The sequence below is a fragment of the Rhinoraja longicauda genome, chromosome 16 (genome assembly GCF_053455715.1).
Source record: "Rhinoraja longicauda isolate Sanriku21f chromosome 16, sRhiLon1.1, whole genome shotgun sequence".
Classification (NCBI taxonomy): domain Eukaryota; kingdom Metazoa; phylum Chordata; class Chondrichthyes; order Rajiformes; family Arhynchobatidae; genus Rhinoraja; species Rhinoraja longicauda.
In genome coordinates this window covers 35,114,419-35,132,292 of record NC_135968.1, presented here as the reverse complement: position 1 = coordinate 35,132,292, position 17,874 = coordinate 35,114,419, and the positions used below count along the sequence as shown (strand labels likewise).

General features: G+C 40.0%; 1 protein-coding gene across 1 annotated transcript in view; it reads left to right on the top strand.

Moving 5' to 3' along the window:
- The window catches only part of LOC144600958 (uncharacterized), a 137,626-nt gene that overhangs the window by 99,608 nt on the left and 20,144 nt on the right, over positions 1-17,874 (top strand). Inside the window, exon 6 of the mRNA XM_078412862.1 lies at positions 7,375-7,580. Coding sequence (XP_078268988.1) covers positions 7,375-7,580 — 206 coding nt within the window. The remainder of the gene's footprint in view (positions 1-7,374; positions 7,581-17,874) is intronic.

Genomic DNA, 17,874 nt, shown 5'->3' with positions numbered 1-17,874 from the left:
TTTTGATCATTTGCCTTCATATCTGCTAAAGCATCAGATGTCTTTTTGGTAATGATACAATGAAAGAGCATTGTTCTGTATTAAATAAAGAATGTAATAATTGATTTTATACTTTCTTAATGATGTAATATGAACAAATAATAAAAGTCTTGTTAGATAGCTGCATAACTGCTTAAACAGAGACGATTGGTACATTAAATAGTTCTCAGGGTTGGGAGTAAGGTATTAACATTTATATAATATTGACATTGACAAAGGTTTAGTTTAAGAAAACGGAATATGAACAGATGAATCATTTTCAAGTCAACGGATTGTTTCTAATGGGGCATTGCATGCGTCAGTACTAGGTCATCAGCTCTTCACAATTTATATGGATTGGATGAACAAACAAATTACAATCTATACAAGTTTGCTGTTGATACAAAGTTAGATGGGCAATTGAGGTGTAAGGATATTGATTCTAAAGGGATATCTCTGGTAGTAGAATGAGAAATAAAATGGGAAAATGTGAGCTCATTTACTTTGGTAAAAGGAATAGAAGACAACACTTTCTAAGTGGCAAGAAAGCACAGGATTTTGATGTACTGGGGAATTTTGGTTCGCCTAATGCAGACTGTGAATTTACAGTTGAAGTACAAAAGTAAGGAAATATTGCTGAAATGGTATAGAGCTTGATGAGATCTCATTTGTGGTATACTATGCAACTTTAGTCTCTGTATTTCCCATCCTTTGCAGTAAAAATTCTCGTGATTGATTATCTCGTAGAGAGACCAAGAATGATAACACTAGCTTCCATGGAGTTTAGGTGAACTCAATGAGGAGTCAATGTGAAGGAAAAATGGCAAGGGACTATTTCTTCTAGTTGGAGAATCTGAAACTGGGGCCATAAATGATAAGGGGTTTGGCATTTTGATCTGAAATGAGTAAATATGCATATACAACATATATACGGAGAGCTATAATACCTCAGCAGACCGCAAACCCTCAATTGCTGTGTGTGTTTATTTCCAACACATGGGTTTTTGGCTATAAAGAAGATGTGGGCATTGGGAGTGAAAGGCAGCAGATCATCCATGTTCTTGTTGAATGGCAGAACACGTCAGAATCAATGTTCACAGTCACTAATCATTAAAGTCTGCCACTGCACGGTGCTCAAAAATCTCCTGATAGGAAATATTAAGTTTATCATTCTAAAACATTACAATGCACCATGCCTGATACCAGCAGGTGAATATTTAACACGGTTGAATGGGTTTAACCTAATCAGTATTCTAATTGAGGAGATTAGGAGAAATGGGTCAGTGCCTCCATTAAAACAGTAAGAGAGGAATGCAGAACAAGCATGCTGTGTATTCAAATGCTAATGTCACACAATACAATTTGAAAGGCTTTTGAAGGACAACTGAAGACATAACAGAAATGTTGAAATAAAATGCTACTGTTCTGCATTGGGGTTTGGTGTGCAAGAGATTTAAAAAATCAATGACTTGTAGAGAGCAAATTGAGATTTTTTTTCCCTTTGTTCACGATGATTTCACTGACTTTTCATTTAACCTTAATAATTGAAAAAATTGTATGTCCAGATCTTGTCAGAATATAAGGGCTCACATATGTTCAATCAATTAATCTTTAATAATAAACACCAGTCATCATTTCCAGATGCAAATTGCAATTAAAGTCAAAGTTTATAACTGCTTAACAAGGTCTTCTACGCCCGCACCTCCAGACTCAGGAACAGCTTCATCCCCAGGGCCATAGCTGCTATGAACCGGTCCTGCTGAGCCGGATGGTCACAACGCATAGATCAACTTGCACTTTACCCTGTCTAAAACTGTTACAATTGTTTCATTGGGTTGCTGTTGTCTAAATTACTTAAATTATTGCATCGTATGGGAGGCGCATTCCCAATCTCGTTGTACCCCTGGGTACAATGACAATAAATATATATTGTATTGTATTGTATTGTATAAAATCTGAGAACATTGGTATTTAATGCAAGTAAAAAAGTTTGAAAAATTAGTCCAATTTATTGTTCCGTCGCGCGGTTCTTGGTTTTGACCTATAGTGTAGTCAAATCTTCCACATGCAATTATTTGTGTATTTATAAAGTAGTGCGATTGGAGATAGTTCTTGACATTTATATTATTTTAATTGCAGTTTCAGTGCAGAACCTGGACACATAATAATTCTCATTAATTTTCACTCTCTTTAAGACCTCCAGTCTTCAAAAATCCACAGCTGCTGATTAACATCAAGAATTCAGCAGAATAAAATGTATCTGTAACTGCAAAGTCGCAAGTGACCTGGATTTTAATGTCCTTCTGTCCGGCTGGGGCTGAAGGTCTATGTGGGGGGCAGGGGTTAGGGACGTGGTTGGGTTTTAAAACTCTAAGAACCCTAATAAACCCCAAGATCCCATAATGATCTTACGGTATGCTGTCTGAAACACAGAGGCGATGACAGTAGTTTGTCTATGAGTGGCTTTTGAGCCCATACTTTGCATTACCATCTTCTACGCAGTGTGCGTCAATATGATTTCTTGATTTCATTAACTTCATTAGTTGAAGCAGTTGGAATGGATGAACAAGCTCATAGTATATGTATGATGTGTCTATCCATTGATGTGTTTTACATCAATAGTACACTGACCACCTCCAAATATAATCAACTAATCGTGAACATAACAAAGTGGGATAACCCAATGCCCATGACAGAGAGATAAATGTTCATTTATGATAGGAGGAGAATTAGGCTATTCGGCCCATCAAGTCTACACAACCATTCAATCATGGCTGATCTATCTCTCCCTCCTAACCCCATTCTCCTGCCTTCTCCCCATAACTTCTGACACCCATGCTAATCAAGAATCTGTCTATCTCTGCCTTAAAAAATATCCATTGACTTGGCCTCCATTGACTGCGGAAATGAATTTCATAGATTTATCACCCTCTGACTAAAGAAATTCCTCCTCATCTCCTTCCTAAAGGAATGTCCTTCAATTCTGAGGATGTGACCTCTGATCCTAGACTCTCCCACTAGCGGAAACATCCTCTCCACATCTACTCTATCCAGGCCTGGATAGGCATGCTTTGAATCTCTGGTACCTTCTTTGGGTCAGTAATTGAAATCCCTGGTCACAGAAGACAAATTGGCTGACGTGCCAAAGTTTCGACAATTGTTGGCGCACAGTGAGTTTGGAAACTTTCAACTTCTGTTCACTACCATAATTTTTTAAGATTTTGGTTGTTAAGTATCACTGATGATAAGAAAAACTACAAGACAGTGGAAGAACATTTCAACAACATCAATTTTCAGGTGGAAAACACAAAATTATAGCACAAGTGTGGGCAGGATTAAAAAAACAGGTTTAGTGAATTATTCTTCTCAGTGGACGTTTGATGATTAGCTTGGACTTGTTCGGCAAAAAGGTCCTTTCTCCATGTTGAATATAATTCTACAATTCTAGGATGTATAACTGTGCAATTGAACAGAGTGTATGACAGCATTTATATAGAGAATTACATTTTCGTTTAAGCAAATTATATTTTGGATCATGTTTAAAAAGTCAGAAATGAGCAAATGAAGTTGATTCTATTGATGGAGATTGACTCTTGGACCTATCAATTGCTTACTAATGTGGTAGTCTTAAAGAAAGGCAAGTATGATTTGTTTACTGAAGTCACGAGGGCTGAAATTGGAGGGTTATTTCAATCCACAGCTATTTGTACATAGTGAAACTTGGCAAGTTTGATATAAAGAACCTAAGAGCAGGAGAAACTATCAACTACTATGCTGTGCAGTTAGGGATTAATCCAGGTATTGCAATGCTGGTGAATTTGTCGGATATATTTGCATGTAGTTTAACTTATGAGATTCAGGCCTAATTATTAAGCACTCAAAAATCTATTTTGAAATGCACAGAGGCAGTTCTGCCCAACAGGAAAATACAGAGGGGAAATGTGTGATACCTTGAAGTCAAATCAGAGTAGAATTAGTTTGAATAATGCCCATGCTACAAATGGGAATAGCAGGAACTATACGGTTTCAGGGTCAAGATAATGAAAGAGAGAATTTTGGGATAGCCGAAGATTGTTTATCATGGATATTGATACTTAAAGCAAGAAATTCAGCCATCTCCCATTGACAAAAAGTAGATGTAGTCTCAAGTTGTACTTGAGTGATCTACTGAAGTTAAGATAGTGTAAGAAAATAACTGCAGATGCTGATACAAATCGAAGGTATTTATTCACAAAATGCTGGAGTACCTCAGCAGGTCAGGCAGCATCTCAGGAGAGAAGGAATGGGCGACGTTTTGGGCCGAGACCCTTCTTCAGAATGAAGTTAAGAGATCTCCCAGTGCCATCTTTTCTATTTCCATACTTAGAACAAATAGCAGCAGCAGGCCATTTGGCCCTTTAAATCTGGTCTGCTTCTGGTCTCACTTTCTGCATAACCAGAAAAAGGATAGACTTATTTTTCTTCTTCTTCTTCTTGCCTTCCACTCCACCAGCATTTGCATTCATTTGCAATTTCTACCACCTTCAATGAGATTCCACCAGCAGACTCATCTTCCCCTCTCTTCCCTTTCAATATTACAAAATATTCATTTCCTTTACAATTTGCTGGTCCATTCTTCCATCTCCGGCACCTCCACAACCAATCTGCTGTTCACAGCACTTTCCAATGCAACTGCAGAGATGCAACAGTTGTCCTCTTACCTCTTCCCTTTGCATTATGCAAAGACCCGACCATCTTTCTAGATTATGCAAAAATTCACTTGCTTTTTTTCCAAATTAGGATATCGTATTCGGTGTTCACAAACTGCTCTTCCATACAGAATGGGTGATAACTCTGCATTGCTCCTATGTTCAGTCTGAAAAGGTGATGCTGAGTTTCCAGTCACATGTCATTTTAGTTCTCCATCCACTGTAATTCTGCCCTCTATGTCTTTCTCCTCCTAAGCTGGGACAACAGTATTTCACCATCTGTCTGGAAACATTGCAAACCTCAGGACAAAATTAATTTTGACAGTTTTAGATAATCACTTTTTTCTTTCTACTGATGTGGCTTTACTTTCATGTTAAAATTTGTGAATTTTCTTTCTCTTTTGTCTCCAATTGTTGATTTTTACAGTAAGTGTTGATATGGCAACTTGGTCAGTGCCATATTGCTGACATTTCCTCTGTTCTCTCCACTCTTCCACTTCTGCAACTTAAATCATTCTTGTCTTCCATTATTGAGTTCCAGTGAAGGATCCTTGACATGAAACATTGGATTTGATTGTCCTTCCATTGATGCTACTTGACCTTCGGAGCAGTTCAAGCATTTTCTGTTTCAGATTTCCAGTATTTGCAGTTTTTTTGCTCAAAATACTGAAAGTATGAAAGCAAATAAAGTTCTTTATCTGTTGTATTGGCCAATGATTAGAATTGTCGAGAGTTGTAGCTAATTGCAGATTCTAACCAACATTGCCAGGAAATGACTGGTTAAGTAGATGAAAAATTAATTGGATGGTTCTGTTTGGAGTCCTTTGGGGATTGTAGAAAGTCAAATCTGGAAATGCTATTACACAAACATGAAGAAATCTTTTACGATACTTTTGGTGGAATGATTGTCCACAAGACAAACATTTCCATTAATCTCGATGAAGAACCCTTATAGTGTAAACCTCGACCATGGTCATACCCAAGGCTTAGCTTGTCTTTGTACATTCATGGAATTGGTTTTAGGTGGAATCCATTCTTTTTTAATTAACTTAACTTTTTTTCCACTTGACCATTTGGTAAATATAGCCTGGGCAAGGTTTTCCCTTGCCTCAGACTGGATATTGCACTGCAGGTATCAGGGATTGCACCTCTCCTGTATCACAATCACCTGTGACTAGTTGTGCGCCCTGGGGATTGTTGTGCCCATTACTTTTTCTGGTTTACATCAGCGATTTGGATGAGTACAAGGCATGATCAGTAAGTTTGCAAATTACCCTAAAGTAGGTGGTAGACTCTGAAGTTGGTTATCAGATGTGAGAGCAGATTTTGATCAGCTACGTAACGGTGGCACGGTGGCGCAGCGTTAGAGTTGCTGCCTTACAGCGAATGCAGTGCTGGAGACTCAGGTTCGATCCTGACTACAGGCGCCATCTGTATGGAGTTTGCACGTTCTCCCCGTGACCTGCGTGGGTTTTTCCGAGATCTTCGGTTTCTTCCCACACTCCAAAGACGTGCAGGTATGTAGGTTAATTGGCTGGGCAAATGTAAAAATTGTCCCTAGTGTGTGTAGGATAGTGTTAATGTGCAGGGATTGCTGGGCGGCGCGGACCCTTTGGGCCGAAGGGCCTGTTTCCGCGCTGTATCTCTAAATCTAAAAAAAATCTAAATCTAAAAAAAATCTAAATCTAAAATCTAAACTGAGGAATGGCTGATGGAGTTTAATGCAAATAAGTGCGAGGTGTTGTATTTCAGGAAGTCAAACCAGATCAGCACCTTCACAGTAAATGGTAGTACGGCACTGCAGTTTGTAGAGTAAAGTGATAAAGGAGTACATGTACATCTATACTCTCGGTTTGTTTATGTGTATATGTTTATGTGTTTATGTGTGTACCATGCCCTCTACACAGCCAAAACGGTACACGATAGCGCGACAATTTTAGGCCCATGTTACTCAACATGTTACTCAACATTGTCCTGGGGGACCCTTTAAAAGAAGTTTCATTCAAATTGGTGTTATATTTTTAAAGTTAGATAGAGTTTAAAGTTTAAAAATTACCTTTTAAACCGATTCTATTATCTTCAGCGTGTGACGTCACAATGGGACCCGCACGAATGCCAGCCAATGAGGGAGGGGGGCCACGGAGTCACGGCCAATAAACTGACATCTGCTCCAGCTGCTTGCTTCAGAGCCCTTCCCATCTGACTGTAAGCCGTCCCTCTCGATCAGATTGATTTCTAGGCAGCGTTCCTGTTTTATTTCATTTCCTGATCTTAAAAACACCAATCCTGCTGAGGCAACTTAGTTCTGCCAAAAAATTGGTAGTTGCTCCTCTGCATTCTCCACCCTTTACCCCAACTCCTGAGAGTTTGTTTGATGAGAAAGTCAGCATGTATTTATGTCAGCAAGCATCTGGTAAAGTGTTACTGGTCCAGTGGTTCATTTTTGCATGTCAATTCATCATATGCGTTGCCAGGAAAATGATCCCATTTCTAAGTAAACTATTGAAATATATACTTTTTAAAGGGGAGTTGAGTTTCTTTTCCATGACTAAGTGCGTCTTTTGACAGCATACTTCTAGAATGCTGAATATCACACTGTTTTATGTTCTCCACACAGTGACTTGACATGACAGAACTTGCATGAATTAATGTGAGATTTTCTTTGCAGCTGATGTGAAATTTTCCAACAGTCATGTTGATTTAATGGGAAAGAGGAAACGCACTTTGAAACAAAGTCGAGAGAAATCCACCCTCAGCATGACGGCAAAGTCTACAGGGTCCTCCACTGAAAATCAAGGGGAAGATACTGAGACCAACCTGTCAGAGCTCACCACTGTTCGTGAGAAAGCCTTGTCAGACATGCTCACACTGCGGGTAAGATGCTACAAATCCTGTAACTGTAATTGGATACAGCAATAGGAGATGCTTCTGTCGCACACTGTGTCCAGTTCAAAGCTAATGCACAATTATTGGATGTGAAATATTAAATAAATAAGGAACAGTGGAATTTTGTTGCAGAAAATATTAAAAGCAGTTTGTCTAGTTAAAGAAAATAAGCTGAAGGAACTATTTTATCTCTGAATAGACAGTTATAAATAAAACATAATTGTTCAGAATCCTTCTTGTCTGCGAGAAGCCACGCATTAGCCATTTAGGAAATTACACAATTGGGCCATTAAATACTTTCCACTAGAGTCAAGAGTGAATTGTGTTTTATTGTCACATGTTCCAGATAGAACAATGAAATTCTTGCTTGCTGCAGCACAACGGAATATGTAAATATAGTACACTATAAACAATATGATAAACGAGAGAGAGAAAAAGTATATATGCACATACTCACAAGTACACCCACACACACATATATATCTATATATATATATATAGATTTTTCTTTCTATAAATATGCTGTGGAGTGAATGTTAAATGAGCTATTGAGACATTCAGATTCCAGATTCTTTCTTCTGTCTGTGTTCAGTTCCTTGATTTCAAATAAGGGGAACAAAACTTGTTGATGGGTGACAATTAACTTTATGACATTGGATTAGAGATCAAGATCATTGCTGCTGATTCCAATCAGTGATCCAAGCATCTGTGTACCTGAGTGAGCAGCAGTAGGTTATTCTGTGATTTTCTTCACTCATCCTGCCTTCCCACCAGTGCCCCCACAAGGATGGTTCTCAGCCCCTTACTATACCCTCTTATATTGGACTCTGTAGCCAAATTCTGCTCGGCTGGTTCTCCATTTACAGGTTTGCAGTGACACCGTTGCTGTCCGACTGTTCTCAAAAAATGACAAGTTGGAGTACAGGAAGGCAAAGAGATCTTAGTAGCTTAATGGTTTCAAGACAACAACCTTTCCTTCTCTGTCAACAAGATGAGGAAGCTTGGTATTGACTGTAGGAATTAGGAAGGAGTACATGCCCCAGTCTGAGGTAGAGCTGGTCAAGAGCTACAAGTTGCAGGGTGTAAATATCGGCCAAGAAAGCACACCAAATCTCTATATCCTCAGAAGACTAAGGACATTTGGCATCTCCAGTGACTCTTATTAATCTCCATATGCACCACAAAAGGCATCCTATCACGATGCATCACAACTTAGTTTGGCAATTGCTAAGCCCACAACAGCAACAAAATCCAGAAAGTTGTGGATGGAGCCCAGTCCATCACACAAACCAACCTCCCCCACCACCACCCCATCAACTCCATCCACACTACACGCTACCTTGGGAAAGCAGCCAACGTAATCAAGGACCACTTACACCAAAGTCATTCCCTCTTCTTTCTTCTCCCGTTGGGCAGAAGATACAAAAGCTTGAAAGCACGTACCAACAGATTCAGGAACAGCTTCTTCCCTGCTCTTACCAGACTACCAAATAGACCTCTCATAAGGTAAGGGTGTAGTCCAAACTCCCAACATACCTCATTGCAGCCCATGCACTCTGGCTATTTTTCTCTTGCATGCTCTGGTGTATTTGTGTATGACTTAATTGTACTCGCATATGGTATGATTTGACAGGTTAGCACATAAACACAATTTTTTACTGTATCTCGAGACATGTGGTGATAATATACCGGTACCATAACATTTTTAATAATAATTTGGCAACAGTCATTGCTGCCTCTCAGCATCAGTTTATGAACTTTAGAATTTAGAGTTTAAGGCTGGCTGCTGTGATATATCTAGCCCTCTCTCCTCTCCCCATTGCACAGCTAGTGCCCCTGACATCGTCTTCTCCATATGAGCCACAATACCCTCCCTCATCACTGCCATGGGCTGTCAAAATGCCATGCTTGATTTCCCAATTCTGCACAGAAAATGTCATCACTAAATTTATTTGCAGAAAATAATGGCCTTTATGACAAGAGGAGTTGAGTATAGGAGCAAAGAGGTCCTTCTGCAGTTGTACAGGGCTCTAGTGAGACCGCACCTGGAGTACTGTGTGCAGTTTTGGTCTCCAAATTTCAAGGAAGGACATTCTTGCTATTGAGGGCATGCAGCATAGGTTCATTAGGTTAATTCCCGGAATGGCGGGACTGTCGTATGTTGAAAGACTGGAGCGACTAGGCTTGTATACGCTGGAATTTAGAAGGATGAGAGGGGATCTTATTGAAACATATAAGATTATTAAGGGATTGGACACATTAGAGGCAGGAAACATGTTCCCAATGTTGGGGGAGTCCAGAGCCAGGGCCCACAGTTTAAGAATAAGGGGTAGGCCATTTAGAACGAAGATGAGGAAAACAAATTTCAGTCAGAGTTGCAAATCTGTGGAATTCTCTGTCTCAGAAGGCAGTGGAGCCCAATTCTCTGGATGCTTTCAAGGGAGAGCTGGAAAGAGCTCTTAAAGATAGCGGAGTCAGAGGGTATGGGGAGAAGGCAGGAACAGGGTACTGATTGTGAACGATCAGCCATGATCACATTGAATGGCAGTGCTGGCTCGAAGGGCCGAATGGCCTACTCCTGCACCTATTGTCTATTGTCTATTGTCTAAAACACAAAATTTCCCCTCCTCCCCCACTTAGCATCACCCTATGAGTACATGTTCCTGTTCTAGCAGGAAAACGATATTTAACTGTAGATCAAAGGCACCAATCACACCTCTTTCTAAAAGACTGCATTGAACTGAAAGATTTCTCATTAATGGCAGACCTTTTCCAGAGGTGAGCAAATTGTCTGTCTTTCTGTTGAACCTATTCTGGTTCAAATGTGGACCCTGTAGAAATAGAAACTGCTTTGCGTTAATGTTGCTCCTGCAGACATGCCATCAAAATTGTATGTAATCTGGAGTGGATCATCCACTCGCAAATGATGGGCTTGTCATATCGAAACACTATGCCAATGTGGTCATTTATATTTTGTTCACTGGGTCCATGATGCTGCTAACTTCAAGCAGGAGGCAAATACATTTTCAGTATAAAAGTGACAGTGACATTTACAGTGTGTAGAGGTATGGAACTGCTGATGTTGGAATCCTGAGTTAAGCATAAAGTGCTGGAGAAACAACAGGTCAGGCAACATCTGTGAAGGAAAAGGCCGGATGATGTTTCAGGTCTGGACCCTTCTTTGGACGTTTATGTCGCTGGCCTTGCTGTGTTTGACCAAATGAGTATATTTCACTGAGCAACAAGACCCTTACTAGGTCATCATGAGACCACTCTTTAATAATCAAGGCAGAAGTAAGCATACTCTTCTGGTCTGTCTTGTTGCTATTTGTTTGGTGTTTCTTTATCTCCTTGACTGCAAACTAGGCAATTTACAGTATTCTGCTCTCTGACATTTACCAAGGATGTTGGATATTTGCAATGGTGTCATTATTTAAGCTAGAACCTGAGATCCCAACTCTGTTGCCTGGGAGATGTCTGCTTGCAGTTGCAGCCATTATGATTCACACTTATTGAAGATTTGACTTTGGTGTGTCCGGAGAAGGATGTGCCCGTTTATTCAGCAGTGGATATGTTAGTACTGGCTGAAGAAGTCGTCATTGGGATGATTGTCAGTCTAAGGGCACTAATCATGTGTGGATTTGTAGAGTTGGAGGAACAGCATTATACTTCACATGGACAATGGGAGGTAGATTGTAGACAAAGGGAACAGTGCCTAGCTTCTGAGCTATTGTATACATCTGGACTATTTTCTGTTGAGGATAATTCTGGATCGACATTTCTAATTGATCTGTTGGCAGGATTATAAAATAATAGGTTAGCAAGATCCTTGAGAGTGCCTTCAAGGAACCTGTGGCTTATGCAATTTTTTCTGTCAGGTAGGAACAAGCCCTATAGCTTTGCTCATGTTGCTCAAATGCTGTGCAACTTGTGTGGCTGCTAATTTAATTGAGTGTCCCCACTCTGACTGTAGATTGCATGTTGTTCGTCAGCTCAAGTTTGACCAGCCTCAGCATTCCCCTTCAATATCATTTTCCGACTCACTCCTGGAGACTTCTCAGTGATCTTTCCAACAGCATGCATAACTTCTTCTGACCCGTTTATGACATCGGGCAGAATTCCCTTCACCTCTTGCACACTAACACTTTTCCCAGATGCATTTTCAGTGCCTGTTAGAAAAGCAAACTGAGACGTGCAATAATACGATCAATTGCACATATGCTTCTCCTCAATTGCTCTGTTGTGTTTATTTCTTATTTCTATGTAAATGGAATTGCACTCTTGATATTTATTCCCCAGCATCAACTTCTTGCCAGGCTCCCAATCATATCCCTTGGATAGACACAATATGCTGGAATAACTCAGTGGGTCAGGCAGCATTTCTGGAGAAAAGGAATAGTTGATGTTTCGGGTCGAAACCCTTCATCAGTCTGATGACCCGCTGAGTTACTCCAGCATTTTGTGTCTCTTCGGTGTAAACCAGCATCTGCAGTTCCTTCTTGCACATATCCCTTAGGTTTGTTAACAGAGCCTTTTATAATTTGTTTATATGTTGATGGTGGCTCCGATGTTTGTGGTCAGGTGTGAAGACCTGGCACTTGCCCTGAGGCCTATCTCATCAGTTCTAGGGGCTCCGAGCATTCAGCAACTGTAGTATCATTAAAGAAACTGACCATGCAATCACTGAATAATTCACAAAGACAACAAACGAGGCTCGAAGAGCTGCAATGTTTACCAATTTAAAAAATATTTTACACAGTATGAAATGATGATTAGAACATCAGCTGATGGTGCAAGTGACCAGTAAATTATAGGACAATAGACAATAGACAATAGGTGCAGGAGTAGGCCATTCAGCCCTTCGAGCCAACACCGCCATTCAATGCGATCATGGCTGATCACTCTCAATCAGTACCCCGTTCCTGCCTTCTCCCCATACCCCCTCACTCCGCTATCCTTAAGAGCTCTATCCAGCTCTCTCTTGAAAGCATCCAACGAACTGGCCTCCACTGCCTTCTGAGGCAGAGAATTCCACACCTTCACCACTCTCTGACTGAAAAAGTTCTTCCTCATCTCCGTTCTAAATGGCCTACCCCTTATTCTTAAACTGTGGCCCCTTGTTCTGGACTCCCCCAACATTGGGAACATGTTTCCTGCCTCTAATGTGTCCAATCCCCTAATTATCTTATATGTTTCAATAAGATCCCCCCTCATCCTTCTAAATTCCAGTGTATACAAGCCCAATCGCTCCAGCCTTTCAACATACGACAGTCCCGCCATTCCGGGAATTAACCTAGGACGTGTAAATAAGTTTAAAACATTCTATTTGCGAAATATTTATCTGAAGGAATAATACTCATGTTAATAGAACTAGGGACGTTCCACTTCATACAACTAAATGCAACTTTCTGCATTTTGATGAGATGATACTGTAGCTTCTAAATAATTTTGGTTCTAGTAAGTTCACTGACTTCTGCAGATTTTAATGGAAAAGGCTGCAATAACAAACCATGAGAAGCAAGGTGTAATTGGAAGCGATTCTTGCATGCTTGCACTCCATTAGTTGCTGTTAGATTCCTACAACTTCATTTTCATTTCTTTCCACAAGCTCAATATCCTTGAAGGAATTTTTAGTAAAGCGGAACCCAGGGTATCACTTTCCCTCCCCCCATTTTGCAAACTGCCTAGTTTTCCCTGGAGCCATCAGGAACTGAATGGCTGTGATCTCCTGCAGCAAAGCCATCACACAAAACCAATAGGGATTCTTTCAACATAAACATGTCTGGTCTCAGGGCTATCATCAGAAACCAAACATCATTTTGACTTAGTGGCGAGCAAGTGAACAGTAATATTTTTATTTGACTTCCCTGTAGACTCCAAAGGAGCAGAATTACTCTTTTGGGATATAAAATGAAAACTTAGTCTTTGTCTGCTGCAGAAATCCCTGCAGACCGGATCACTGCTGGCTATTGGTAACCGTCTCCAGAATGCCTAATGTGCACAACTTCTTGGTGATGTTCAGCCTGAAGTGGGTTTGGGTGACAAATAAAATTCTCTTGATTTCTGGACCAGCATGGATATGTTAAATTTACATCAATGTTCACTGCCAAAAGCGGCATGAATCAATTTTAGTTTCATAGTTTATTTACAACTTATGGCAAAAAACAACCCTATAATATTTATTACATTGTCCTGAAGTTTTTAGTTTTAATATTTCAAGATTTTAAATATAATTGGAGCATTCATAGTTTTCACTTCCAAATACCAAATGCTTTGCGAGGCAAATTTTGATTATTAGTTTCCTCCTTTAAAAAACATAGATTCAGCGGGCACAAATGACAGATTTCCTGTCCTTCTGTTCCACTTTTAATCAGTGATGCTTCTCCCTGATTGCTTCATTCTCACTGTTTGAATTTTGCCTAATTAGTAACTCACTGCATGCTATCAAGTTTCATAATGCTCTTAACTATCCCTGTCATAAACTGTTATAAAATGTTTGCCATCGAAGATTTGAGTGCAATTTGGAAGTTGTATTATAAATCCTTGGCCTCTGCACCATTGATCCCACAAAAGTCAATCATCTGCCACGCAAAAGGGGGTTCAGATTGTTCTTTGCTCTCATAATCAGGCCTCCTTGAGGAAATGTAGCATCCTCATTAATTATTGTCTTCTCTGAACCTAGTTCTTGATTCTCCTTGATGCCTCAAGATTTTATACTTCAATAAGATCTCTCCTCAGTCTCCCACACTGCAAGGAATGAAATCCTAGCCTGCCCAATCTCTATAACTTGGGCCCTGACTACATCAGTGTAAATCTTTTCTGCACTCTTTTCAGCTTAATGGCATCTTAACACAAATGTTGAAGTACAGCTTCACCAATGGCTTGTACAGCTGCAAAGTAACATCCCAACTCTGTACTCAAATCCCTAACTGATGAAGGCCAGAGGCCTTCTAGACCTCCCTTTAAACCTTTGATATTACTTTCAGAGAACTTGTACTCCTAGGTCCCTCTGTTCTACAGCACTCCACAGGGACCGACCATTCATTGTGAAAGTCTTATCCACAATGCAACTCCTTGCATTTATGTGTTAAATTCAATTTGCCATTCCTTGACTCACTTACCCAGCTGATCAAGATCCTCCTGAAAACTTTCATTGCTGTCAGTGATACCACCAATTTAAGTGTCATTTGATGACTTACATTCTAATCCAAGTAGTTAATATAAATAACAAACAATAATGGGCCAGCACCAATCTCTGAGGTACACCACTAGTCATTGGCCTGCAGTCCAAAAAAACCCTTCCATCATCACCATCAAGCCAGTTATATATATCCAATTGTCCATTTCTCCCTGAATTCCAAGCAATGTAACTTCCAGAGCAGCCGACCATATGGAATCTTATCCAAACCCTTGCTGAAGTCCATATACATTTTGACTACTGCCCTGCCCTCATTGATCTTCTTGATTATTTCTTCAAAAAACTCAATCAAATTTCTGCGACCTTATCCTCCATGTACAAAACCATGCTGACTATTCCAAATCAAGCCCTGACTTTCCAAACGTATGTATATCTTATTCCTGTGAGTAGACACAAAAAGCAGGAGTAACGCAGTGGGTCAGGCAGCATCTCTGGAGAAAAGGAATAGGTGACGTTACGGGTCGAGACCCTTCTTCAGACTGAGAGTCGGGGGATAGGGAAACGAGAGATATAGATTGTAATATAGGGAGAAAAGTTATTGATTTCTGACCCGCTGAGTTACTCCAGCTTTTTGTGTCTATCTTCGGTTTAAACCAGTATCTGCAGTTCATTCCTACACATTTCATCTCATCCTGTGAATTCCATCCAGTAACGTACCTGTCCCAGATGTTGTGCTCGGAGGTCTATAGTTCCCAGGTTTTTCTTTAGAACCTTTCTTAACTGACACAACATTAGCCACCAATCAAACTGCCGGCACCTCCCTCTTGGCTAAGGATGATGCATGTATCTCAGTCAGGGCTCGTATATTTTCTTCACTAGATTTACACAGTGTTCTTGAATGTACCTGATCAGTCTTGGGGATTTATTTGCCTTTATGCGTTTTAAGACATCCAACACTGACTATGGTGTAATGTAGATGACCCTCAAGTTATCCCTGTAAGCCTTCCTGTGTTCCCTAGTCTATATGGAAAAAACAGAGGAGAAATATTTAAAGATGGACGCAAAATGCTGGAGTAACACAGTAGGTCAGGCAGCATCTGTGGAGAAAATGGAGAAACATTCACATGGACTCCACTTTAGAATAGCAGCACATCTCAGTTTTGGTGGAGTTCCCCTGTACTAAACTGGGGAATTGCCATTTGGATTCGAGACCCCGATGATTTCAATGAGCGATTCAAAGCACAGAGGTAATCTGAATCTTTCATTGAGACATGGACTTATGTGTTTGTATAGAATTACTGGACAATGCAGTACTAATGTTTTAAATTAATTCTGTTTTAGCTGTTTTGGTTAACTGATTCATGTTTTCATAAATGTCATTGCAAAAAAAAATCATAACTTTTAAACAAATGAGTGTTGGAGAGATTTAAAAAATCTTGCTACTCCTGCTTTAAAAAGTACAATTACAGTGTTTGCAACTGGCATAGTCCCACTCTCAGCTAACCTGCTATCAAAGATATTCAGTAGGGTTTCAGCGTGAAGATCTCCTCATTAGACTGCTGTTGTGCAGACCGGACTACTGCAAAGAGAAGAATAGGTGGAGGAGAGCATGGATGGCAATTCCAAGTGGGGGCACTGGCTAGCAAGATTTAGATACATAGATACATAGACAATAGGTGCAGGGGTAGGCCATTCGGCCCTTCGAGCCAGCACCGCCATTCAATGTGATCGTGGCTGATCATCCACAATCAGTACCCCGTTCCTGCATTCTCCCCATATCCCTTGATTCCGCTAGCCCTAAGAGCTCTATCTAAATCTCTTTTGAATGCATTGAGTGTATCGGCCTCCACTGCCTTCTGAGGCAGAGAATTTCACAAATTCTCTCTGTGAGAAAAAGTTTTTCCTCATCTCAGTTCTAAGTGGTCTTCCCCTTATTCTTAAACTGTGGCGCCTGGTTCTGGACACCCCCAACATTGGGATTTTAAGGCATGTCCAATCCCTTAATAATTTTATTTGTTTTGATAAGATCCCCTCTCATCCTTCTGAGTTCTAGTGAATACAAGCCCAGTCGCTCCATTCTTTCATCATATGACAGTTCCGCCATCCCGGGAATTAACCTCGCGAACCTACGCTGCACTCCCTCAATAGCAAGAATGTCCTTCCTCAAATTAGGGGACCAACACTGCACATAATACTCCAGGTGTGGTCTCACCAGGGCCCTGTACAACTGCAGAAGGACCTCTTTGCTCCTATACTCAACTCCTCTCGTTATGAAGGCCAACATGCCATTAGCTGTTTTCACTGCCTGCTGTATCTGCATGCTTACTTTCAGTGACTGATGTACAAGGACACCCAAGTCTCGTTGTACTTCCCCTTTTCCTAAGAAGGGACTCGACCCGAAACATCACCCATTCCTTCTCTCCAGAGATGCTGCCCGACCCGCTGAGTTACTCCAGCATTTTTTGTCTACAGTTTTCTTTCGTACCATTCAGGTAATAATCTGCCTTCCTGTTCTAGTCACCAAAGTGGATAACCTCACATTTGATCAATGAACTAAGTAACTTTTTTTAATTAAAAAGAACAGTTGAAGGAATTTGCAGATGATAGCTGAGCAAATGCAAAACATAATTAAATCAAATAATACCGCCTTACTCTTTGTTGCAATTATTAATAAAACAAATGCAAACATATGAAAATAAATGTGCAATTTAGTCACTTCCACTATTGGCGGTTATTAGTCCTGTATTACTTTGTAATGGAGTTAACATTTAACCAAAGCAAATCATATTACGTTTTAGCTACTAAAGAAATTTTACACCATTCTGTGAATTTTAGAGAATGTAGAAATTGATAAGTGTGCGTTATCAATTTCTTCACATCTTGTTGATGCAGATTACATTACATATCATAAAAACATACCTTGCAACAGATCAAGATGATGAAATTAAATGGGTGAATGGAATGTGTGTTGTTGATGAATGCAATTGAAACATATTAGCATAGCAAATAATATTGCTTTTTAGCACTGAAGAGAATTTCCGAGAATTAAGAAGAAATTGAATTGGATACAGTATCAATTTCTTCACATCTTGCAGATGCAGATCACATAAGGTAACTGAAGCCACATTTCTGCGACGATATATG